This window comes from Phacochoerus africanus, chromosome 7 (genome assembly GCF_016906955.1).
Source record: "Phacochoerus africanus isolate WHEZ1 chromosome 7, ROS_Pafr_v1, whole genome shotgun sequence".
Classification (NCBI taxonomy): domain Eukaryota; kingdom Metazoa; phylum Chordata; class Mammalia; order Artiodactyla; family Suidae; genus Phacochoerus; species Phacochoerus africanus.
Window position 1 is genome coordinate 18,324,497 of NC_062550.1, and position 27,015 is coordinate 18,351,511.

Genomic DNA, 27,015 nt, shown 5'->3' on the forward strand with positions numbered 1-27,015 from the left:
AAGGGAGGAGCCAGGATATATAGGAGTTTTTGCAAAAAAAACCCACAAAACCAAAAACTAGTAGTTGGAACATCAAAAAAAGATTACTGTTAATTAAAGAAAACTGGACCTCTTGGAGTTCCTGCTGTGGCACAGTGAGTTAAGAATCAGATTGCAACAGCTCAGGTAGGTTGCAGATGCATAGGTTCAATCCCCAGCCTGGTGCAGTGGGTTAAAGGATCTGGCATTGCCGCAGTTGTGGTGTAGGTCGCAGCTGAGGCTCAGATTCAGTCCCTGGCCCAGGAATTTCCATATGCCAGGGTGGGAACATTTAAAAAAAAAAAAAAGAAAAGAAGAAAAGAAAACCAGACATCTCATGTTAATGAAATTAGTGCTAAATCATTAACTATATGGGAAGATGCAAGGGTCTAGGCTCATTGAAATCATTCCTTTGATATGTTCCACAACTATCTAGGGCCAGTATGTTATTTCCATCCTGAGTTCCTCCCAAAACACACCATGGGTGTATGTGCGTGTGCATGCATGCGCGGAAGTGTGGTTATACTTATATATATGATTATATATCTCCTATTGACTCTTTCTCTGGAGAACTCTAATATTAATACAGATCAGATTTTGATACTGAGAGTAGTGCTGGAGGATAAGTTTTCTGAATTAGCTCCGGGGTTTTTGGAATCAGCTCTCTAATCTGATTGGATTTAAAGATACCAATGACTCCATTTCCAGTATTAAAGAAAGCAGTGATAGTCCTTGGCATGATCTGGGAATTAAGATATGCAAAATGTCACCAAAAGATACACCTACTCCACTCCTTTTCAGAAGCAAGAATCTGAGAGTTTCCATTGTGGCTCAGTGGTAATGAACCCAACTAGTATCCATGAGGACTGGGTTTAATCCCTGACCCCACTTGTGGGTTAAGGATCTGGCGTTGCCATGAGCTGTGGTGTAGGTTGCAGATGTGCCTGGGATCTGGCATTGCTGTGGCTGTGGCATAGGCCAGCAGCTGCAGCTGTGATTCGACAATCCCCTAGCCCAGGAACTTCCATATGCCACAGGTGGGGCCCTAAAAAGACAAAAAAAAGAAAAAAGAAGCAGCAAGAATCTGAGCAACGTTTATGATACTTTCAAACATTTTTGGCAAATTAGCAAATATAATGAGATTGGCTGATTGTTCCTACTGTCACTGGACAAAGTGGGGAAAGAAAGGGATGGGCTCAGGAATTCAAATTCCCAGCCTTAGTGCCACATAAAGGACCTGAAAACTTCCATGTGTGCCCTGAAGGAGACCCTTAATCTCCTGCAGCTGCAGGCTAAGACTGATGAAAATTAAACCAAGACTCTCATTCTCTGACTGGCTGAATTACAATACACGTTGAGCTCCCAGCCTCCATGGGGTGGCTGATGTGAAAGGTTCTGGAAAGGTGGAATGGGGAGGTAAGGAAAGGCTCTGTTAGAGCTCGGGACAGTGACGCTCTAAATTCTAGTAAGTGTTCTTTGCCAGGGAGCAGCCTCTCACCCTCAGTGAGCACCCTCTCCAACGCCTCTCCACCCCTGTTTGAGGGGATTAACCCTGTATTGCCTGAGGATAGTGTAATGATCTCTCCTGAGCAGTTGCTATGCAAGACAATGCTGAATTTCCTCAGGAACCACTCCCACAACGTATCTTTGTTTCCAGATTTATAGATTCAAATCCCAGTACATCACTAAAGATGAAGTAAGAGAGTGACCCACCAGGAGGTGCACTACATTCTGATAGAACTGCTTGAGTTTTCTTTTTTGCTTCTTTTAAATTTAAATTTTTTTTTAGGGCTACACCCATGGCCTATGGAGGTTCCCAGGCTAGGGGTCCCATCGGAGCTGTAGCTACCAGCCTACACCACAGCCTCAGCAATGCAGGATCTGAGCCAAGTATGCAACCTACACCACAGCTCATGTCAACACCAGATCCTTAACCCACTGAACAAGGCCAGGGATAAAACCCAAAACCTCATCAATGCTAGTCAGATTCTTTAACCACTGAGCCACGATGGGAACTCCTTCTGCTTGAGTTTTCTAATTTTATTTTCTCTTTTTTAGGGCTGCATCCGTGGCATATGGAGTTTCCCAGGCTAGGAGTCAAATCCAAGTGGTAGCCACTGGCCTACACCACAGCCACAGCAACATCAGATCCAAGCCGCATCTTCGAGCTACATCACAGCTCATGGCAATGCCAGATCCTTAACCCACTGAGTGAGGCCAGGGATCGAACCTATGTCTTTATGGATACCAATCAGATTCATTTCCACTGAGCCATGAGGGGAACTCCTCTAATTTTCTTTTTTTTTTTTTTTTTGGCTGCACCAGAGGCATTTGGAAAGATCCTGGGCCAGGGTTCAAACCTGTACCACAGTAGCACCTTGAGCCGCTGCAGTGGTAACACTGGATCCTTGACCCACTGTGTCACAGGGGAACTCCTACAGTCACTCTAAAAGAAGTCAGAAAAAGAATAAAAAGGAAGCAAAACAAAACAAAACAAAACAGGAGACAAAGAGAAAACAAATAGAAAAATGGTAAATTTATTTATTTTTTGGCTTTATAGTGCTGTATCTGTGGCATATGGAGATTCCCGGGCTAGGGGTTGAATTGAAGCTACAGCTGCCAGCCTGCACCACAGCCACAGCAACTATTTGATAAAATCTCAGACAAGAACAAATTAAAACTACCAACTAAGATTAGATATCAAAATTTGCTATGGGGGAGTTCCCATTGTGGCTCAGTGGGTTAAGAACTTGACTAGTATCCACAAGGATGCAGGTTAGATCCCTGGCCTTGCTCAGTGGGTTAAGAATCTGGCATTGCTGTGAGCTGCAGTGTAGGTTGCCGATGTGACTTGGATCTGGTGTAGCTGTGGCTGTGGTGTAGGCCAGAAGCTGCAGCCCCAATTCCACCCCTAGCCTGGGAACCTCCATATGCCACAGGTGCAGCCGTAAAAAAGAAAAAAATACATTAGGTAAGGTTTTTTTGGGTTTTTTTTCTGCTTTTTTTTTTCTTAGGGCCACACCTGTGATATATGGAGGTTCCCAGGCTAGGGGTCAAATCCCAGCTACAGCTGCCAGCCTACGTTACAGCCACCAGCCTACGCTACAGCCACTGCAACTTACACCGAAGCTCATAGCAACACCAGATCCTTAAGCAACCGAGCGAAACCAGGGATCGAACCTGCCACCTCCGTTGGATTTATTTCCGCTGCACCACCACGGGAACTCCTAGCTAAGGTTTTAATTTTTCTTTCTATCCCAGTCACTTAATAGTACTTGCAATTTATTTCTTAAAGAGCTTGGTTAACTCTGATATGAAAGTGAAAGCAATTAATATTGAATCAGAGCTTGTTATCTGCAGATTCAAGTGAAATTGTCATTTGAAATCAAAAGTTACCTCAAATACAATCAGATGTCATGGAAATAAAGTGAACTCTTTTGGGGGAAAAAATGTAGCTGGTCATGGAGAGTTTAAAAAGACAGTTGTCATCTATAAACTTTTAACTTACTACCTACCTCTCTGGCTCGATAGTGCTGTGCTTCCTCAATTCTACTGATGATATCCTGTACTGTGAATGGGATCTCAAGCTTAGGGATCTCTGAACTATCAAGGACACTTCTGTACATTATGTTGAAATCCAAAGCTTCTTTTTCCGCTTCATGTTTGCCGTCTGTCTCAGTTGGCATTTTGGTAAATGTTTTGGAAAGCCGAGTGATTTTCTTTTTTCACAGAATATAGGCAAATGCTAATAAAGGTGTCCACAAGGAAGCTAGAAGAGGTCTTCCCTGCTCCCAGAGATTGTGGTGTACCCTGATACTAGCCATGCTGTTCCAGTCCTGGTGATGTCACAATAGACCCACTATGACATTGCCATTGACTCAAACATTTAAAGAGTGCTTACTCTATGCGGAGAACTAGGCATTCTGTATGCTGTGATGGGAGAGGGTGAAGGGGGGAGGGAGGGTAGGAAAGAGTAGACAACCGGAACGCTAAAAGAAATAGAAGATATAGCCCTGCTTAAATGACCTTAAAATCTAGGTGTTAGAATTCAAGATCCAGTGTATCAAATGTAACTCCTGGTTATTCTCTCTTCCTGAGGTTTTGCTTAAGAATTTTTATGCTTGTAACGGAATGATTGTGTTACAGCTGCCCCTCAACTTTTCCTAGACATGTAGTAACTTGGAAGATAGTATTTGGATGGAGATCACAATCTTTGCATTGTCTAATGGCTCAATTTTTCGAGGAGCCTGACTGAAGGAGGCTTTGAAGTTCCATAGCTGGCTGAGAAATTGAAGGGAATGCTTAGAGGCTGCTTTCTAACTGAAAGAAGAGTACTTTGGGCATCTCCTTTGATTGCAGAGGAGGTGAAATGACTTAGGACACTGGAGCAATTAACAGGACAGATGGTTTTGGAGTTCCCGTTGTGGCGCAGGGGAAACGAATCTGACTAGGAACCATGAGATGGCGGGTTGGATCCTGGCCTCGCTCAGTGGGTGGAGGATCCGGCGTTGCCCTGAGCTGTGGTGTAGGTCGCAGATTCGGCTCAGATCCTGCATTGCTGTGGCTGTGGCGAAGGCCAGCAGCTGTAGCTCTGATTTGACCTCTAGCCTGGGAACCTCCATACACCGCAGGCGCGGCCCTAAAAAGCAAAAAAAAAAAAAAAAAAAGCTACACAGCCAACAAAACCATCTGTCCATTTTTGTTGCTGTTGTTGTTTTTGTTTTTTGTTTGTTTGTTTTTTAGGGCTACACCTGCGACATATGGAGGTTCCCAGGGTAAGGGTCGAATCGGAGCTACAGCTGCTGGCCTATGCTACAGCCACAGCAATGCCAGATCCGAGCTGAATCTGCAACCTACACCACAGCTCACGGCGATGCTGGATCTTTAACCCACTGAGCAAGGCCAGGGATCGAACCCACAACCTATGGATACTAGATGGGTTTGTTTCCGCTGAGCCACAAATTGGAACTCCACTTTTTAATTTTTTAATTAAAAAAATGCAAACAAGTGCAAAAAGTAATATAAGAAATAGCCATGTACCTATAACCTAGAATGAACAGATATTAACATTTTATCATATTTGTCTCAGATATTTTTAAATAAAAGAAAGCATTAGAGATAAAGTTGAAGTCCTCTTTGGTGTTCTCCCAGACTCCTTCCTTCCCCTTTGTCCCTTTTCAGAGGCCATAACAAGCATGAATTTGATGTATTTATGTCTAGCCTATGTTTATACAGTTTTACTGTAGGTGTATGTATTCGTAAACTATATAGAATCATTTTGTAGTTTTAGATTTTATACAAATCATGTATGTAAAACAATTTCTCTATAAGATCTTTCTATGTTGAGTCCTTATTATAAACTTATTATAAATTTAGTCCTATGTTGAGTGCTTGTTGTAAACTTGTAAAGTTAAAAAAAATGTACATTTCAAGTCTTCATAGAAAGGGATGCAAGGCATCATAAAGTAATTGTCTTTCCAAAATTGGAGTTCCTGCTATAGTACAACAGGATTGGCAGGCATCTTTGCAGCTCTAGGTCACAGGTTCAATCCCGAGCCTGGCATAGTGGGTTAAAGGATCTGGCGTTGTCAAAGTTGCAGCAAACGACACAACTGTAGTTCAGATCTGATCCCTGGCTCTGGGAACTCCATATGCCATGGGAGGACAAAAAAAAAAGAAAAAAAAATAAGATGGAATTAAGCATTTTCCCTTCTCTTTAATAACCTATTGTCTGAGTTACTTCTATTATAGTACTTATCTCATTGAAGTATAACTATTTATTCCTTGTTTCTATCTATTAATTGGTAAACTTCTCAAAATCAGATGCTGTATTTAACTTAGTTTTATTTGTTTATTTATTTATTTTTATCTTTTCAGGGTCGCACCCAAGGCATATGGAAGTTCCCCAGGTAGGGGTCATCCAATCGGAGGTGTAGCCACTGGCCCGTACCATATCCACAGCAATGCAGGATCCGAGCAGTGTCTGCGACCTACACCACAGGTCACGGCAATGCTGGATCCTTGGCCACTGTTTGAGGCCAGGAATCGAACCTGTGTCCTCTTGGATGCTAGTCAGATTCATTTCTGCTGCGCCACAACGGGAACTCCAGATGATGTATGTTATATTCTTTTTCTAACATTTGTGGTATTCTTCCTTAGTACCTCCATGGGAACTGTATAAAATTTTTATACCTTTTTTTTTAGGGCCGCAACCACAGCATATGGAAGTTACCAGGGTAGGAGGTGAATTGGAGCTGCTGCTGCTGGCCTATACCACAGCCACAGCTACACCAGATCCCAGCCACATCTGCAACCTAAACCACACTCACAGCAAGGCTGGATCTTTAACTCAGTGAGTGGGGCCAAGGATTCAACCCATGAGTAATGGATACTAGTCTGTTTTGTTACCGCTGAGCCACAGTAGGAACTCCTGGATATCTATTTTTTTCAAAAACTCCTCTCCCTATGGAAACTTTTCTGAGCCCCAGGATACTTTAGTTTATTGTTAGACTGCACCCTCCCCCAGTCATAAAGTGTTACTCCCTCCTTTCCTATAAATTGCAATTAAATCTACTCATTCAAGAAAGTTCATACTGTTTTCCGAAAGGACCACGATGAAGGAGAATTTCATTAATGAGGTTTCATTAAAACATGCATCATTATCCAGCATTTCTTGACATTATCAACCTATTTACTTTGCTGATAATATTAGATTGTGAAGTCCTTAAATAACTTTTATTTCTCTTGATTTCTTTATATTGCTTACCCTAGTAGGCATTCACAGAGCAGCCTACATGCTTGTGAAACTAATTTAGTATTATTGTGCTTTCTCTCTCCTTCATATTTTTTATGCAGCATGGAATTCATCAGCAACTGGAAATAAAGGCTTTTAAAGCAAACTTTAAAATCTCTTCAATTTGACAAGTATTTGTTGAGACATTACTATGTGACTATCACTATCCTAGACTGTGAAGAATATATGATAGGGTCCTGTGAAGAAACTAAAAAACAAAAAGAAAAAGAAATAATTTAAAATAAAATATTCGAGTGCTAACAAGGGACATGAAGAAGAGGTCTGTGAGGAGCAGAGTCTTTGGGAAAACCTTATGGAGCGAGAAGGTTGATTGACAAATGAAGGCATTCCAGTTAGGGAAGACACCTGATCCATGGCTTTGGAGGTGAGTGCTGAGTTTGTATTTCAGGAGAAAAGTAAGGAGATTGATTTAATTGAGCTGAAGGAAAGATGAATTTACTGGGGATCCAAGTAGGGAGAATATGGAACACAAAGGTTAGCAGCTTGATGGGGGAATTAATTTTGTATCTAAATAAAATATGAGGAGCTCCATCTGAGGTTATGTAAAGGAGATTATATGGGATCAAGATGATATGGTCTTTAAAACAAATAATAGTTTGGTGAAAATGAAAACTTCAGGAGTGACTGTTGTGGCTCAGCAGGTTAAAAACCCGACTAGTATCCAGGAGGATGGGGGTTTGATTCTTGGCCTCAATCAGTGGGTTAAGGATCAATCGTTGCTGCAAGCTGTGCCTAGGTCAAAGCTGGTGCTGGAATCGAGTGTTGCTGTGGCTGTGGTGTAGGCCTGCAGCTGCAGCTCGGATTTGCCCCCAGCCCGGGAACTTCCATATGCTGCAGGTGCTGCCCTTAAATAAATAAATAAATAAATAGTAAAAGAAAATGAAACCTTCAGTTTAGGAAGGGTTTTGTTTTTCTGTTTTTTGGGTTTGTTTGTTTGTTTGTTTGTTTGTTTTGCCTTTTAGGGCGGCCCCTGTGGCATATGGAGATTCCCAGGCTAGGGGTTGAATCTAAGTTGTAGCCGCAGGCCTACACCACAGCCACAGCAATGCAGAATCTGAGCTGTGTCTTTGACCTACACCACAGCTCATGGCAACGCAGGATCCTTAACTCACTGAGCAAAGCCAGGGATTGAACCTGCGGCCTCATGGATGCTAGTCGGATTCATTAACCCTGAGTCACGACGGAAATTCCTAGGAAGGTTTTTTTTTTTTAAGTAATATAACAAAATATCCACTGGAGAAGATCTAGACATGATTATCTCAAACAATGAGAATATAAAAGTGGAACTGATAACAGAGGGTTAAATCCTAGCAGGTGTTGCTAAAGATAATAAAGAATTTGGATCATGTATAAAGATAATTTATTTTTTTGATTTTTATTGTATTTCATTTGAATTGATAGCAGATCGGGGAAGTGGTTCTCCAGATTAAGTACTAGCAGGTAGCATTATACTGAGCAGAGTGGGTACCAAATACAAGGGAACTTGGGGCAAAGTTCTTTAAAAGGTGTGTCTTAAGGGAAACCCGCCCTCTTAGAGGGCACCTTCAATTGTAAAATGAGGATTGCATTGGATTATTTAAATCAGTTTACGTAAAATACTTAGAATAATGCCAGACACGTAGTAGGTCTTTTAAGTACAGCAGTTGCTGTTACTATGTTTACTATTACTGCTGCTGCTTCTACTCTTTTTTCCCCCGTGAATCGCTGCCTTTTGGCAGGGCTGGGCGTTTCTCAGCACGCTTTGCACACGCTCGGCTTTTTTCAAGATCTGGGTCTTGGGCCACAAGAACTGCGGGGTTACTGCAGCCTGGTAGCTATCCCTTTGGCCAAGGATAAGATGCGTTCGTACGACGTTTACACACCCCCGTGGCACAGAATGGTGCCTTCCTCTGATCGTTTTCCCCCCCTCCCCGTCCCCCCGCCGGTCAGATCATAGTACAGTCCATACTGCGGCTGGAAAAGGTAGGGCAAAAGTTGAGCGCGCCGAGGATTTTTTTCTTCTCCCGGAAGCAATTGTTCTCTAGAGCCGGAAACAGTTGCTGTTTCGAGGGAGGTGGGACTGGGCGGGTCAGGCCGCAGCGGCTGACGGCGGGGGAGGAGCCGGGTCCGCTGCCGGGTGGAGGGGCCAGGCGAGTGTCCTTATCCTAGCTACTGGGGCTCGGGCCTGTAAGCCAGTTGGAGTCGCGTCGGCGAGAACTATTGGGCCGAGCGAAGGAAGACGAAGACATGTTGCTCTTCGTGGAGGTGAGTGGACTTGGGAATCTCGCCCTGTTCGCTCTGAGGAGAGCAGGAGTGTGGAGGCGCCGGTCGGTCTCAGCGCCATGTGACTTTCCAGGCCGTACACGGCGCGGAACCGGCAGATAGGCTGACACAGCACCTGGGCCGTGCAGGCCCGCGGCTCCGCACTGCGCGCTCGCCACACTTTAGGAGGCGGTGGGAGGTGAGCGCCGTGGTGGGAGTGGAACCGAAGGTGGGGGATCGAGGCTTGTCTGGTGCGGCGTGAGAATCGGAGGAAGAGGAAAGTGTCCCATATGGACCTCCTAAAGGAGGAGAGCGGCGAGGGAGGGGGGGCGGGGGCGGAGCCTGCGGGGAAAAGGGTAATCAGGTGGGCGCGTTCCGGGGTGAAGCGAGGCCTCGCGCGGCCCTCTGGGAGCGGGCGAGCAACATGTGGGGCCGCAGAGGAAGGAAGGTGAAATTCGGTATAAGTGTTTGGAAAAGAAAGTTGAAAATCCCTTTCGAGCAAGCTCCACCACATTTTGTTTAATCCCGGTCCCTAGGTCTCTGGAACGTTCTGTGGGTGGAAAGCGAGTTAGTGTGAACCGGGGAAAAGCCGGTAGGGTTTGGAAGGCTTGAAAGGCACCGCTTTGACCTTTTGTAAAAGTTACCCAGGCAGCGGCTCCTTGATGAGGGGCGGTTACATGAACGGATAAAAGCCCTTTACAGGGGAAATTCCCAGAACGAGAGAAACCTAATTCGGGAAAAGCCGTTTTTTCGTATTGTTGCTTAACAATAGAAATATTTTTATTACTTTAATCGGAACGTCTGCTGTTGGCCTATTTTCGTTTTAAAGGTAGTGGATACCTGTTCCGCACAAATACGAGGTTTAATTTCTCTTATTTCTGTCTTTCTCTTGTGTGCAATGAGCATCAGCTGACTGGGTAATGCTTTGAGTAGATTCCAGATCATATTGTTCTTGCATTGTGAAAACGTCAAACCAGCAAAGCTGCAACTTCGCAACTTGGCACTTGTTAACTATGCCCATAAAAAGAATCTTTTCAATGAGGGAAGGAATTTACAGGTTGTATAATGGATCAGGAGCCAGGGCCAGTCTATGGCGGGTTTTTTTCAGAGCGCGGGGGGATCTTAATCTTAAGTGTTGCAGCATAAAGTAAATACATGGTTGCGCTTTTTTTTCTTTTAGTCTGGTCGACAATGTGTCCAGATAAATTCAAGATACTTAAATTGGGTTTTTTTAAGAGACACAGCCACCTTAGAGTATTCCAGCACTGATAGTAAACATTCATTGGAAGATTCCAAGTAAATCGTGAAAAGATTTGAAATTATCGAATCCATTCTATTGATCATTTTTTATCCTCATTGTTTTCCTTGGGCAGAATAAGAAATTAGGATAAGAATAAGAAATGATTTTAAGTAGTGCCAGTTTGTGTTAGGAATGTTATGCCAAGCAAATGCTGCAGCTTTTAAGTATGTGTTTTGCCAGGCAAAGGACTGTGAAGTGTTATTTATATCAACATCAATTCCAAAATAAACTTTTCAGTTACATATTGATTGTTTTGGCTTTGTTAAAATGTGTGCTTTAATAATAGCTCCATTTATTGAGTGTTTAAGTTAGATCCTCTCGTCTTTAAAACAACATTGCAGTGTTTTACAGATGAGGAAACCGAGGTGGAGAGGTTAAGTAGCTTAGTAAAACCAAAGTAGTGGAATTGGGATTTAGACACAGGTCATTCTAATGCCAAGTCATGGCTGTCACTGAAATATTACATGTAATTAATATTTCCATTAGTCATTTTCTTTGTAAGTCAGTATATGATTTTCACATATAAGAAGTTTTAATGAAAATGTCACTAAACATTTGGGACTAATTATATGATATTAAAATCAAGAAACTATAACACGCTGGTCATTTGGACTTTTAACTAATATTCAGTCCTTGTAACCTTATGATGTAGGAATTATTCTAAATGAGGGAACCAAAGCTCAGAAGTTTGATGTCTAAGGTCATTCAAGTGTAAATAGTGTGGGGACTAAAGTCTGAAGTCTGGCTTCTGGAACACAAGTTAGTGACTCCAAAATTTATTTTTGCACTTACTTTCGCCTAAGCCAAGAGTTCTTAATCTGGATCCCTAGTTGAAATTGAGGAAGTCCATGAACTTGGTTGAGGGGAAAAAAAAATTGCCTGTTTATTTTCTCTAGATTCTAGTTGAAATCTGGAATTGAAAAGAATTAAAAATTCTTGAAATTTCAGTGGATGCAAAAAGAGAAATGTTTCATATCTTACTGAAGTTTTTGCAGATATCTTTTACGCTCATTATTCTTTGTTATTATTTGAAAAAACTTATTTAATGCATTTGTAAAGCATGTTTATTACTAGATTAGAAATTTAAAAATACTTTGGTAACTATAACATATTGGCTTGTATATTTTATATACTTAAAAACTTTTTTTTTTGGAGTTCTCATCGTGGCTTAGTTGTTAACGAATCCAACTAGGAATCATGAGGTTTCGTGTTCGATCCCTGGCCTTGCTCAGTGGGTTAAGGATCTGGTGTTGCCGTGAGCTGTGGTGTAGGTTGCAGATGGGGCTCGTATCCTGCGTTGCTGTGGCTCTGGCGTAGGCTGGCGGCTACAGCTCCGATCCGACCCCTAGCCTGGGAACCTCCATATAGTGCAGGTGTGGCCCAAGAAATGGCAAAAAGACAAAAAAAGCAAAAAAACTTTTTTTGAAGATAGGGTTTTAAAAAAAAAAATTATTTATTTTATCTTGTTAGGGCCAAACCTTCAGCATATGGAAGTTCCCAGGCTAGAGGTCAGATTGGAGCTGCAGCTACTGTCCTACACCACAGCCACAGCAACTCGGGATCCAACTTTCATCTGCTGCCTTTAGCACAGCTCATGGCAGTGCCAGATCCTTAACCCAGTGGGTGAGGCCAGGGATCAAACCTGCATCCTCATGGATACTAGGCAGGTTCATTACGGCTGAGCAATGGTGGGAACTTCCTATCTCTTTTAGAGATAAGGAAACTAAAGCGCAGGGAATTTAAGAAACTTGGCCCAAATCACAGCTACTGATTATTGAAGCTGGAATTAGAACTCAAATTACTTGGCTATACTGTAATAGAAATCTGTAGGCAGACAAGGAATCTTTTTTTTTTTTTTTTGGCTGTGTCCATGGCAGGTGAAAGTTCCCTGGCTAGTGATCAAACCAGCACCAGAGCAGCAACCCAAGCCACTGCAGTGATAATGCCAAATCCTTAACCCGCTGCACCAGAAAAGAACCCCAGGGAATCCCATTTTACATAATACTTAGATACAAGGGTTTTTTTTTTTTTTTTTTTAATTTGGTCTTGCAGACAAAGGGCTCTACAGGCTTTAGTCATTCATTGTTTTTTTTTCTCACCTCTTTTCTGAAGTAGACACATTCAGTGCCTGTTTCAGTATGCAAAATTGTCATATGTGTTCCAACATAAATTCTGTTGCAACAAATTCTTTTTTTTTTTTTTTTTTTTGGCCACCAGAGGCATATGGGGTTCCCAGGCCAAGGATCACATCCAAGCCACAGTTGTGACTGACACCACAGCTGTGCCAACGCTGGATACTTTAATAATCGACTGTGCGGAGTAGGGCATCCAGCCTGTGTCCTGGCACAACAGAGATGCGGCCAGTCCCATTGTGCCACAGTGGGAACTCCTGTTAAAACAAATTCTGGAAGTTCAGTGGTGTGCTATATTCTTCTGGCTGATCACAAGTTATTTAAGTTTTTGGGTACTAAGGAGATAATTTGCAATTTTTTCATATTTTTATGTTTGCTAACCTTTTATTCATTTATCAGATTTTCCTTCTCCAATATCTGTAGCCACTTATGTCTGCTTTAGTTGTTTAGTAGTGTTTTAATTGGATTTCTGTCTCTGAGTTTTTCTGTAAAAATGAATACTTGCCACCACTTATTTAGATAGCAATGACTTTTATATACCCTAGGATGCTTAATTTTTATTTTTTTGTCTTTTTAGGGCCGAACCTGTGGCATATGGAAGTTCCCAGGCTAGGGATTGAATTGGACCTGCAGCTGCCAGCCTATGCCACAGCCACAGCAACTCAGGATCCGAGCTGTGTCTGTCACCTACACCTCAGCTCACGGCAACACTGGATCCTTAACCCACTGAGCGAGGCCAGGGATGGAACCCATGTCCTCATGCATACTAGTCAGGTTTGTTACTGCTGAGCCACAATGGGAACTCCTCACATAATTTTTAAAAATTATTTTTAATTATGGTAAAATACTCATAACATAAAATGTATCATCTTAACCATTTTTAAGTGTATTTTAAGTGTATTAAGTACAGTTACATTGTTGTGCAGCCATCACCACAATCCATCTCCAGAACTCTGATGTTGCAAAACTGAAACGCTGTACACACTAAACAGTAAATCCCATAGGTAACAAACCCAACTAGTGTCCATGAAGATGCATGTGTGATCCCTGGCCTTGCTCAGTGGCTTAAGGATCTGGTGTGGCCGCGGCTGTGGCGTAGGCTGTTAGCTGTAGCTCTTCGATTTGACCCGCTAGCTGGGCACTTCGATATGCCATAGGTGCTGCCCTAAAAAAAAAAAGAAAAAAAAAGTAAATCCTCATTCCCTCTTCCTCCAAATCTTAAAAAATAACTTATCTGACTTCTAAAGTTTTTTGCTTTTTTTAGGTGATAACATTTTATTTATTTTTTGGCTGCACCCATGGCATATGAAAGTTCCTGAGCAGGGACCAAATCTAAACTACAGCTTTGGCACCACAGCTGTGGCAATGCTGTATCCTTAACCCATTGTGCCACAATGGGAACTCCAATAACAGTTTATTTACTTATTTATTTATTTTTGCTTTTTAAAGGGGCTGCCCCCGAAGCATATATGAAAGTTCCCAGGCTAGGGGCTGAATCAGCTACGGCTGCTGGCCTACACCACAGCACATGGCATTGCCAGATCCTTAACCCACTGAGCAAGGCCAGGGATTGAACCCGCAACCTTATGGTTCCTAGTTGGATTTGTTAACCACTGAGCCATGACGGGAACTCCTGAAAATGATTTTTTCAAAAATAACTTAGGGAGTTCCTGCTGTGGCATAGTGGGTTAAGAATCCAACTGCACCAGCTTGTGTCACTGCAAAGCTGTGGGTTCGAACCCTGGCCCTATGCAGTGAGTTAAAAGATCTGATGTTGCCACAGCTGTGGCATAGGTCACAGCTGTGGCTCAGATTTGACCATGGGCCCGGGAACTTGGCATATGCCATGAGTATGGCCATTAAAAAATGAAAAAAAGAATGACTTAGAAGAAGAAAATGCCTAAATGAATTAATTGTTAAATGAATACCAGCAAGTATAAATAAGTGAAGAGCTGAGTGGTATTTGAACAATATGATTTTGAAATAGTAGAACTGGATGCAGAATTTTATAATCTATAAAACATTTTCTAGTAAACATATTTTCAGATATAGTGGACTGAAAATGAAGTAGAAACTACTATTATTTTTATTATTTTTTGTCTTTTTAGGACTGCACTGGTGGCATATGGAGGTTCCCAGGTTAGGAGTCCAATCCAAGCTGTAGCTGCTGGTCTACACCACAGCCACAGCAACACCAGAGCCAAGCCTGTCTGCAACCTTCACCACAGCTCACGGCAATGCCAGATCCTTAACCCACTGAGCAAGGCCAGGCATCAAATCTGTGTCCTCATGGATACTAGTCAGATTCGTTTCCATTGAGCCACAACGGGAACTCCTAAAAATTATTTTTGATGTATGAAAATGTGGAATACTCAGAAGTGAACATAAAGATATAAAAGTAGCTCATGGTGCTTCAAATTACAGTATGTGAAAAACCAGTAATGAAAAATATTGATAGTCAGCTATTTTATATTATATATATATCTTCTATCATTTATGTATTTTGGGTTTGTTCAAACTATCTGCCAGCTCCATACTACTTCCCAACTAATGGAAGTGATCTCTGGTACTAGACATGAACATTTAAAATATGTAATTTTGGTCTTCTAGGTAGGAACTTAAAGATTTTGATGGAGTTCCTGTAGTGGCTCAGCAGAAATGAATCCGATTAGTACCTATGATGATGTGGGTTCGATCCCCAGCCTTGCTTAGTGGGTCAGGGATCCAGCGTTGCCGTGAGCTGTGGTGTAGGTTACCAGTGCAGCTTGGATCCTGTATTGCTGTAGCTGTAAAGTAGGCTGGCAGCTGCAGCTCTTACTCAGCCCCTTGCCTGAGAAACTTCCGTATGTTGTGGGTGCAATCCTAAAAAGCAAAAAAAAAATAAAATAAGATTTTTGACCCTGTGGTCAGAGATGGGGTCTGTGTCTGTTTGCAGAGGAGTGGAAACTAGAGGAAGGGCCAGGGATTGAACCTGAGCCACAGCAGTGACCCAAGCCACTGCAGTGACAATGGTGAATCCTTAACCCACTGTGCCACAAGAGAACTTCAGCATTTTATTGTTCCCATATTCTTTATTTTGCTTAAGTTGTATTTTCTTTAAAGTTCAGGAATTAGAGGGGGATTTCTAGTCCTAAAAACATTGTAAACTTTTGTGTTTTGCACTGCGATTTTCTGTAAGGGTTTGTGAATCCTGGGTTCACATGTTAGCTGTGATCTGAGTCAAATGACAACTTTTTTTTTTGTCTTTTTGTCTTTTCTGGGTCCGCACCTGTGGCACATGGAGTTTCCGAAGCTAGGGGTCCAGTCGGAGCTACAGCCGCTGGCCTACGCCACAGCCACAGCAACACCAGATCCATGCAGCGTCTTCGACCTACACCACAGCTCACGGCAACGCTGGATCTTTAACCCACTGAGCAAGGCCAGGGATCGAACCCACAACCTCATGGTTCCTGGTCGGATTCGTTAACCACTGAGTCATGACGGGAACTCCAAGTGACAAGTTTTTTTGAGCCTCAACTTCCTGTCTGTAATTTGAGAATGATTCTTCTGGCAGGTTGTGTTCGTGGTGTTTATGTATTAACTCTTGTTTGTGATACGCTTCACGTCAGGGCTTGACATATGCTATCATTTGATCATCGCAACTAGTGTAAATTGTCCAGTATATAAATATTTGCCTTTCAAAATGACTGAAATTTGCGCTTTTATATATTAAATATTTCTGGAAAATTTATTAAAAGCAGATGATAGTAGCACTGTTAATTACACAAACTACTGTGATATATATAACGGAGTTTAAGAGGTGTATAACTGAGTTGGGCTGTGGTAAAGGTGTTAAGAATCTGATTGTAGTGGCTCAGGTTGCTGCAGAGGCACGGGTTGAATTCCCTGGCCTGGGAAATTCCACATGCTGCAGGTGTGGCCATAAAAATTTTTAATAAGGAGTTCCTGTTGTGGCTTAGCAGTTTAACAACCCAATGAGTATCCATGAGGATGCAGATTCGATCCCTAGTCTCGCTTAGTGGGTTAAGGATCCACCATTACCAAAAGCTGCGGTATAGGTCACAGCTGCAGCTTGGATCTGGGATTGCTGTGGCTATGGTGTGGGCCAGCAGCTGTGACTCCAGTTCGACACCTAGCCTGGGAACTTCCATATGCCATGGGTGCAGGCCTTAAAAAAAACAAACATGTATAACTTTGAGTTTTAATCCCAGCCTTATTAATTTGCTCCAATTCTGAGTAAGCCAAACAGGTTAATTATCTAATTTTAAATTTTTAATAGTTTGAGTGTATTATTTTTATTTATTTATTTTGCTTTTTAGGCCCACACCCCTGGCATATGGAGGTTCCTAGGCAAGGGGTCTAATCTGAGCTATAGCTGCCTGCCTACACCACAGCCACAGCAATGCGGGATTCGAGCTGCTTCTGCGATCTACACCATATAGCTCACGGCAATGCCATATCCGAGCTGTAACTGCAACCTACACCACAGCTCACGACAACACTGAATCTCTAACCCACTGAACGAGACCAGGGATCGAACTCTCAACCTCATGGTTCCCAGTCGAATTGCCTTCCTCTGAGCCATGATGGAAACTCCAGTTTGAGTGTATTATTAATTGGGCAAATAAAACTTTTAAAAATGAAGATTGCAGTCTGTTAAAAATACAGACTCATTTACATGCAGTATTTAAAGAAATGATAAAGTGCAAATAGGCACTTTATATTTGCTCTTTTGGAAGAAAAAAATTTTTTTTCTGATGTCTAAGTGTAAATAAATGTAAGAAAAAGAAACTTGAATATTACATCCTCATATTTCCCCTCTTGTCTGTTGTCTTGTCAGACATTTGAACCAAGCTTTAGTTCAGAAAATATCTCTGTATTCATATAAATGACTGGCTCTAAATTAAAGATAGTAGAGTACTTTAAATAAATATTACTACAAGTATGGTATGAACATAGGCATTTAGCCAAGGAGGAGGGATTTTTGTTTGGTATTATTACTGAGGGAAGAAAAAAGCATTTTCTGTGTCAGGGCAGAAAAATTGGAAGTAATCTAGTTTAGGCCAGTATTTCATACAACTAGATACTGCAAGCTACAAAACAGATAGTGACCATACCTCCCATTTTGTCCTAGACAGTCATAGTGTACACCTGTTTTCTGGAACAGATGTCTCCATTTTACTCTCAAAAACGTCCTAGTTTCAGAGTTCCCATTGTGGCTCAGTGGAAGTGAATCTGACTAGTATCCATGAGGACCCAGGTTTGATTCCTGGCCTTGCTTAGTGGGTTAGGGATTCAGTGTTGTCATGAGCTGTGGTGTAGGTCGCAGTTACAGCTCATATCTGGCATTGCTGTGGCTGTGGTGTAAGCTGGCAGCTGCAGCTCCAGTTTAACCCCTAGCCTGGGGACTTCCATGTGCTGTGGGTGAGGCCCTAAAAAGCACACACAAAAAAAGAAGTCCTAGTTTGTGTGGGTTTTTTTTTTCTTTTTTTCTTTTAATGGTCACACCTGTGGCAAATGGAAGTTCCTGGGCTAGGGGTCAAATCGAGCTGCAGCTGCTGGCCTACACTACAGCCATGGCAATGCCAAGTCTAAGGCAACTCTTCAACTTAACAGCTTGCCACAATGCCAGATCTTTAATCCACTGACCAAGGCCAAGGATTGAACCCCCATCCTCATAGACACTATGTCGGTTCTTAACTGAGCCACAATTGGAACTCCAATTTTTTTTTTTTTTTTGTCTTTTTGCCTTTTCTGGGGCCGCTTCCCAAGGCATATGGAGGTTCCTAGGCCTTGGGTCTAATCAGAGCTGTAGACGCCAGCCTACAACACGGCCACAGCAACATGGGATCCGAGCCACATCTGCAACCTACACCACAGCTCACAGCAACACTGGATCTTTAACCCACTGAGCAAGGCTAGGGATGGAACCTGCAACCTCATGGTTCCTAGTCAGATTCATCAACCACTGTGCCACAATGGGAACTCCCAATTTTTTTTTAAGATGTCATCTGCAGCATATGGAAGTTCCCAGGCCAGGGATTAAATCCAAGTCACAGCTGAGACCTGTGCAGCAGCTAGGGCAACTTAGGCTACAGATCTGACAATGCCAGATCCTTTAACCCACTGCGCCAGGCTGGGGATATAACCAGAGTCCTGGCAGTGACAACGCTAAACCCTTAACTTGCTGAGCCACAAGAGGAGTCCTGTACTTGGATTCTTAACCCACTGTGCCACAGCAGGAACTCCTGTATAATAAGTTTTCAGAAGAGATCAGGGATTCACTTTGTATTTATTGGCAGGTCCCCCCCATCCCCATGTCATTAACAAAGCAAGATAGTGTACAGTTGGTACTAAGTATTTGTTATTGTTGGAAGTTCCCTTCGGAGCTCAGCGGAAACGAATCTGACTAGCATCCATGGGGATGAGGGCTTGATCCCTGGCCTCACTCAGTGGGTTAAAAATCTGGCATCACTGTGAGCCATGGTGTAGGTCACAGACAAGGCTTGGATCCTTCATTGCTGTGGCTGTGGTATAGGCCAGCAGCTACAGCTCTGATTCACCCCCTAGCCTGGGAACCTCCATATGCTGCAGTTGTGGCCCTTTAAAAAAAAAGTATTTGTTGTTGAACTAGCTATGGAAAATTAAATTTATAGGATTTAAAAAATTTGTAGTTTAACATAAGGAAAATTCTATCCTTTTGAGCTGGAAGAAGGAAAAAAGTAGAAGGGCAGTGACTGACTAATAATGCTAAGATACATTTATATGAAAGGTTGACTAAAAGAACAGATTACAACCTGGACTCTGGGGCCAGGCTGCCTGCTCAGGTTAGGCACCCTTCTAGTTGTATGACCTTGGGCAGGTTGTTTACCCTCTGTTTATCAGTTTCCTTGTCTATACATTGAGGATAATGTTAATAGATGAGATATAATTATGTATGTCAAAGTGTTGTTAAGAGGATTGACTCAATGTAAAGCACTTAGTGTCTGGTACATAATAAACATACACAAGCTGCTGCTTTCATATATACTTATGAAAGATAAGTCTTGTTTCAGTTTTTGTAACAAATGGTTTGCTGATTTGAGTATGCATATCAGGAATAAAAGATTCCTTCACAGGATGCCAAAAGTCCCCAGGCCAAGGATTGAACCCGTGCCACAGCAGCCATGTACTGCAGTGACAGTGCCGGATCCTTAACCTGCTGTGCTACAAGGGAACTCCAAAAGATGCCCTTTTTTGAAAAGGATTGTTTTGATATTTAATATTGGTATTTGAGGTTTGAGATTTTGGGTTCCTTTGTATAGCTAGCTATACCGTAGCTATTGACTTTATCAGATGACCAATTTGGTTTTCTTTTTTTAGGACCCGTGGCATATGGAGGTTCCCAGGCTAGGGGTTGAATTAGAGCTACAGCTGCTGGCCTACATCACAGCTCACGGCAACGCCAGATCCTTAACCCACTGAGCAAGGCCAGGGATCGAACCCTCATCCTCTTGGATACTAGTCAGATTTATTTCTGCTGAGCCACAGTGGGAACTCCCAGATGACCAGTTTGAAGTAAAATTGCTCAGTATTTTGAGGACTATGTAAATTACTTAAATGTTAAATATCTATTGACTGGGTTCTGAATCTTTAACAATAGGGAGGTTCATAAATCTCATATATAGAGCTTTCATAAATTTCATTGGGCTATAGGTGACTTACAATGCTGTGTTATTTTCAGGTGTATAGCAAATTGAAGCAGCTATACATATACATATATATCCGTTCTTTTTCAGATTTTTTTCCCCCATACAGGCAATCACAGAATATTGAGTAGATTTCCCTGAGCTTTCTAGTTTTTTTGTTTGTTTTTGAGTACTCATCAGCTGCCATCTGACTGGGGTAGTGGGAACTGGGAGATATGTCTTCTCTTTCCCTTTGATACTAGAAGACTAGCAGTATTAGCTTTATTGATGAATAAACTTAAGGTTTTCTTCCAGATGTGGAGTAAGTGAATCTTGATTCTTGACAACTTGGCAAATGACTTAGGGTGACCCATTTACCTTGCTATTTAAAGTGTGAGGGAGTTCCTGTTGTGATGCAGCGGAAACAATCCAACTAGGAACCATGAGGTTGCAGGTTCAATCCCTGGCCTCGTCAGTGGGTTAAGGATCCTGCGTTGCCATGAGCTGTGGTGTAGGTCGCAGACATGGCTCAGATCTGGTGAAGGTGTGGCTGTGGCGTAGGCCTGTAACTGTAGCTGTGATTCGACCCCTAGCCTGGGAACCTTCATGTGCTGTGGGTGTGGCCCTAAAAAGCAAAAAATAAAATTAAATTTAAAAAAATAAAGTGTGAGCTTCAGGAAACTTCTTTACCCCAGGGCTTGTTATAGAATACAAACTCTCTAGGCGTTCCCTTGTGATGCAGCAGGTTAAAGATCCGTGTTGTCACTGCAGCTGCTGTGGTGCAGGTTTTACCCCTGGCCTGGGAACTTCCATATGTTATAGGCATGGCCAAGGGGTGGGAAAAAAAGAAAACTCTCTGGCCTGATCCCAGCAGTGCTGAATCAGAATTTGCATTTTGTCAAGATCCCTAGTTTTTTTTTTTTAATTGTTGCACCCATGACATAGGGAAATTCCCCTGGCCAGGGATTGAATCTGAACCACAGCTGCGACCTGTGTTGCAGTCTAGCAGTACCTCATCCTTTAATCCACTGTGCTTTGCTGGAGATTGAATCCATGCCTCTGCAGTGACCAGAGCCATTGCAGTCAGATTCTTTTCTTTTCTTTCTTTTTGGCTTTTTTAGGGCTGTACCCCGAGCATATGAAGTTCTCAGACTAGGGGTCGAGTTGGAGCTACAGCTGCCAGCCATCATATGCCACAGCAGCTTGGGATCCAAGCTGTGTCTGTGGCCTACACAGCAACACTGAATCCCCAACCCACTGAGTGATGCCAGGAATCAAACCCGCATCCTCATGAATATTAGTCGGGTTCTTAACCTGCTGAGCCACAGCAGGAACTCCCCCTAGATGATATTTATGTACAGTAAAGTTTTAAAAACCCATGTGATATGGAAATTTTATCGTTGGTCTCCTCTGTGCTTGTCACTATTCAAGATGCTAGAGAAAAGTAAACCAGAGACAAGATCACTGCCATCATGGAGCTTGCAGACAAATTAATTCAGATTGGGCTAAGTGGTTTGTAATAGGGAGTAAATTTTATTGCATAACTATCATGAATTTTATCTTTTTTTCTAAACTGAAAATTGGCTGAACCATGGCCCTAGGATAAAAATGAATGTAGAACTGAATTGACTTCTGCCCTGGGGACTCTAGTTTTTACCTGGTAGCTATTTTCTATATCCATTTCTTCTGGATTATTAGCCACTCTAGGTAGAACTGCAGCCAGGGACTATTTGGCTTGATGAGGTTTATAGTGTTCCTTAAGTAGTATGTAAGTAGTTGTCCTAAATGTTTCCAAGGCAACTATAGTAAAGTGGCTGAGAGCCACTACAGAGTAGTGGCAGACTCTCCAGACTGCCTAGGTTCAGTGGCTGGCTCTGTGTTATTAGCTGTGCAACCTTGGGCAGATTACTTTACCTTTAGGTGGCGTAACTTTTAACTTATCTGCAAAATGTGGATAATAGAATTTAACTATAGCTGTTATGAAGATGAATTAAGTGTTCCATAAATGTTAGCTATCCTCCTTTGTCAGAATGGGTAAAAAATTCCCAGTTTTCATTTGCACTTTCCGTAAAATGCCCCTAAGCATCTTCTGGTAGGACCGTGGAGTTTTATGCTGGAAGAAATGATGGGTGTTAGTTTTGTTTCTTTTCTTTCTTTTTTTTTTTTTAAAGTAGGTTTGTGGTCCTCTCAATACAGGAGATGTAAAAATTAAACCTGGATGATTTATCTGCCATGAGGCAAAGAAGGTTAATCAATTTATATACTTTATTTCTGTTTTTCAGCATTTGTAGGGTTAAGTGGCATGGGATTTCTGTTTCTGATAGTAAATAGGTAAGTAAAACAAACGGTTGCCTATGACCAAAGAGATGATTTCACCATATTTATGGTGACTTTCCCCTGACTTTGGGTTCTCTTACCTTAAAACTGCTCTCTTAGTACAGGAAGTCACCCTTTTGCTAAGAAATTTTCCCTCTTTTTCCTTTCATTTGTATCTTTCCCCAGATAGGAGCAGGCATAAAATGGGCCAATGGTGAGGACTACTTTTGGCTTATTCGATAATGACGTATATTGCTTAGAGTTAGAAGTGTTGACCTTTTAGTTTTATGGGCTGACAATTTGAATATTTTTGTGGTGATTTGAGATTATCTGTGTGCTTATATACTGCATATGTTTATGTTGGCAGATCGTTTCAGCATGCACTCGAACAATTTACATCCTTTAATAGGTATTTTAGGATTTCCTGCTGTGGCGCAGCAGGTTAAGGATCCAACGTTGTCTGGCATCGTGGGTTTGATCCTCAACCAAAAGGGGAAAAAAAGATGTTTTATATAACTGGGGCTCAAGGGTTACTTACAGTTCTGTGGAAGAGATAAGGATTTTTATGGAATTCTTTATTAAACCTCAGTCAAAAGATGAGTCAAATGTGGTTATCCAGAATTTAAGTGAAAAATCTTTGTTCTTTTTAAACTAACTTGTCAGATTCATTATTGTGTTATTTAAAAGACTATTACAGAAAAATACGTCAACTGGGGGGAGGCAGGGGAGTAATGTACGGTAGCTGGATGTGGGATCTCCATTCCCAGACCAGAGATTAAACTCAGGCCACAGTGGTGAAAGTGCTGAATCCTAACCACTAGACAACCAGGGAACTACCCCACTCTTCAACATTTTCTTTTTTTTTTTTTTTGCCTTTTTTTAAGGGCCGCACCCACAGCATATGGAAGTTCCCAGACTAGGGGTCGAATCTGAGCTACAGCTACAGCTGTCGGCCTATGCCACAGCTCCAGCAACGCCAGATCTGAGCCATGTCTGCAACCTAGACCACAGCTCCTGGCAACACTGGATCCTTAACCCACTGAGCAAGGCCAGGGATCGAACCTGTAACCTCATGGTTCTTAGTTGGATTTGTTAACCACTGCACCACAACAGGAACTCCCTCATTGTGTATTTTCTGAAAGTTAAAGCTAATAGATGTTAATTGTAGAAAAATACAGAAAAACACAAAAGTGAAAATAAAAATTCTGCTCAGAAGTAACGAGTAACAACACTGATTTTTTTTTTTTTTTTAGGGCTGCACCTGCAGCATATGGAAGTTCCCAGGCTAGGGATCGAATCAGAGCTACAGCTGCTGGCCTGCACTATAGCCACAGCCACATGGGATCTAAATCAAATCTGCCATCTATGCTGCAAGTTGCAGCAACACTGGATCCCTAACCCATTGATCAAGGCCAGGGGTCGAACCTGCCTCCCATGAATACTAGTCAAATTCTTAACTCACTGAGCCACATGCAATAGGAACTCCAACACTGATTTTTGGTTTTCCACATTTTCTATGTTTGTGCATTATTTCACAGAATTAAATCATTTCTTTAATAGGATAGCATTTTGCTTGGAGTTCCCATTGTGGCTTAGCAGTAACAAACCTGAATAGAATCCATGAGGACATGCGTTTGATCCCTGGCCTTGCTCAGTGGGTTAAAGATCCGGCATTGCGGAGAGCTGTGATGGAGACAATGCAGGATTCCTAACCCGCTGTACCACAAGAGAACTCTTCCCGTTTTTAAGAAGGTTATTTTGAAATTATAGATTTTCACAAGAAGTTGCACCCCAAATGTACTGAATGGTACCATGTACTTTTTACCCAGGTTTCCCCAGTAGTAACACCTTGCATAACTATGGAATAATGTAAAAATGAGCAAATTGATATTGATACAGTCTACAGAACTTACTCACATCTCATCAGCTTTATATATAATTGGGGTTTAAGACTCTAGGATATTCTGTATGTGACTGGACTGCAGTTAATAGACAAATTTTTCTTCTGTGTTGGTGTCTCAGTCTGTTCAAGCTGGTATTACAGTGTCACGGATTAGGTAGCTTATGAACAAACAGATTTATTTCTGGGAAGTTTGGGATCATGGTGCCCGCAGATTTGGTGTTTGGTCAGGGCTTTCTGATTTATAGATGGTACCTTTCAGTGTGTCCTCACATGGTAGAAAAGGGCTAGGGAGTTCTGTAGGATCTCTTTAAGAAGAGTACTAATCTCATTTATGAGGGCTTCATTCTCATGACTTAAGAATCTCGGAGGCCCCACCTCCCAGTACCATGACTACTGCTTTGTAGTTCTACTGTGGTTTTTTCTATAAATTGTAAAGATTTTTATTTTATGCTCTACTTTTTATAAAGCAATGATTTTTTTTTAAAATTTCTAGGTATTTTAATAAAATAGCAATTATAATGGTTTACTTTTTGTGAACCTTTTAATTATTACTTCACATTATTTTACTTTTGTAGTTCTGTTGTTAATAGTAACCTTCCAGACTCTTTCTGTTTTTACATACCAATGTATTTATCTACACAGTGATTGTATGCATTTGGTAATACAAAAAACAAAATGTTTATTGTTTTGCAACTTGGTTTTTTTTTACTGAATAATACACCTTGGAGCACTTTCCATATTGGTATAATAGACCTTTTTTTTTTAACTTTCATAATCTATATTATGAAGTATACTATATTTAACCATTTGTCTACAGATGGACATTTAGGTTGTTTTCAGTCTTACTATTGGGATTGGTGCTGTGATATACATTCTTTTTTTTGTCTTTTTTTGCCTTTTCTAGGGCCTCTCCCTAGGCATATGGAGGTTCCCAGGCTAGGGGTTGAATCAGAGCTACAGTTACCGGCCTACACCAGAGCCACAGCAACACCATATTTGAGCCTCATCTGCGACCTACACCACAGCTCATGGCAACGCTGGATCCTTAACCCACTGAGCGAAGCCAGGGATGGAACCCAAAACCTCATGATTCCTAGTTGGATTCATTTCCACTATGCCAGGACAGGAACTCCTCAAACCCTTTGATTTTGGATATCGTAGATACTGGAATTTTCAAATATAGACTATATAATTATATTTTATTTATTTATTTATTTGTTTATTTTTGCTTTTTAGAGCCACATATGAGGCATATGGAAGTTCCCAGGCTAGGGGTCAAATTGGAGCTGCACCTGCTGGCCTGTGCCACAACCACAGCAGCACAGGATCTGAGCCAAGTCTACAACCTATACCACTGCTCATGGCATTGCCTGATCCTTAACCTGCTGTGTGAGGCCAGGGATCGAACCTCATAGATACTAGTTGGGCTCATTACCACTGAGCCATATGGGAGCTCCCAGATTTTTTTTTTTTTTTTTGGCCTTACCAGTGGCTTGTAGAAGTTGATGGGCCAGGGATTAGCTCTGACCAGGCTGAGTCCTTAACCACTAGGCCACGAGGGAACTGCTAGAATGTTTAAAAATGCTTAAAAGAAGACAAAAACTGGAAGGGTGATTTTTTTTTTTTTTTTTAAAGAAAGAAAAGGAAGTTCCCTTCTGGCACAATGGGTTAAGGATCTAGCATTGCTACAGCTGTGGCACAGGTGGCAACTGTGACATGGATCTGATCCGTGGTCCAGGAACTTTCATATGCCATGAGTACAGCCCCCAAAAAAAAGTCAGATTTCAGAAAGAACCAAAAGGAAATTTAAGAAGTGGAAAATATAAAAAGAAAACTTGGAGACTTACTGGACAAGTTGAACACATCTTAGAAACAGTTGAAGAGATTCCCATTGTGGCACAGCAGAAATGAATCAGACTGGTATCCATGAGGATGCAGGTTTGATCCCTGGCCCCTCTCAGTGGGTCAGGGTTTCAGCCTTGCTGTGTGTTGTGGTGTAGGTTGAGAGAGAGGAGAAAGGAAGGAAGGGAGAATTGATACAGTGGAAGAAAGATCTTATATTGCTCAGAATGTAATTTCTTAGAAAGACAAAAGTGTGGAAAATGGGAAAAAGAGATTAATACTAAGAGAGGTGGTGGGAGTTCCTGTCATGGATCAGTGGTTAACAAACCCAACTAGGATCTATGAGGATGCGGGTTCAATCCCTGGCCTCGATCAGTGGGTTAAGGGTCTGGCATTGCCATGAGCTGTGGTATAGGTCATAGATACAGCTTGGATCTGGCATTGCTATGGCTGTGATGCCATGTAGGTCAGCATGTACAGCTCCAGTTGGACCCCTAGCCTGGAAACCTTCCATATGCCCTGGATGCGGCCCTAAAAAGCAAAGCAAAAAAATTTTTTTTTAATTTAAAAAGAGGTGAAACATAAGGTATAGAATATTCATTGGTGTTCTATAAGGAAATAACAGAGCTTGGTGGAAAGGCAGACTTGAAGACTGAACGTTTTATGGAATTGATGAAAAGATGCATCAGATTTCAAAGAGTTCAGTGAATTTGAAATAGAATAAATAAAATAATAAATAAAAGAGAATTCCAGGAATTCCCACTGTGGCCAAATGGGATTGG

The 27,015-nt window shown here is 41.8% G+C and overlaps 2 protein-coding genes across 7 annotated transcripts in view; one reads left to right on the forward strand and one right to left on the reverse strand.

The window, feature by feature from the left end:
• FAM186A (family with sequence similarity 186 member A) overlaps positions 1-3,704 on the reverse strand; it is a 45,397-nt gene extending 41,693 nt beyond the window's left edge. The window contains exon 1 of the mRNA XM_047785709.1: positions 3,534-3,704. Within this exon, the coding sequence (XP_047641665.1) occupies positions 3,534-3,704 (171 nt within the window). The remainder of the gene's footprint in view (positions 1-3,533) is intronic.
• A 5,200-nt stretch (positions 3,705-8,904) lies between these two features.
• Positions 8,905-27,015, forward strand: part of LARP4 (La ribonucleoprotein 4) — a 68,354-nt gene continuing 50,243 nt past the window's right edge. For 2 of the 6 annotated variants that reach the window (XM_047786597.1, XM_047786596.1), the window contains exon 1: positions 8,906-9,076. In XM_047786597.1, the coding sequence (XP_047642553.1) occupies positions 9,059-9,076 (18 nt within the window). In that variant the 5' untranslated portion in view covers positions 8,906-9,058. Of the gene's footprint in view, positions 9,077-22,454; positions 22,504-27,015 lie in introns of all 6 variants that reach the window. The other 4 variants (XM_047786594.1, XM_047786595.1, XM_047786598.1 and 1 more) reach the window with 3 other exon arrangements.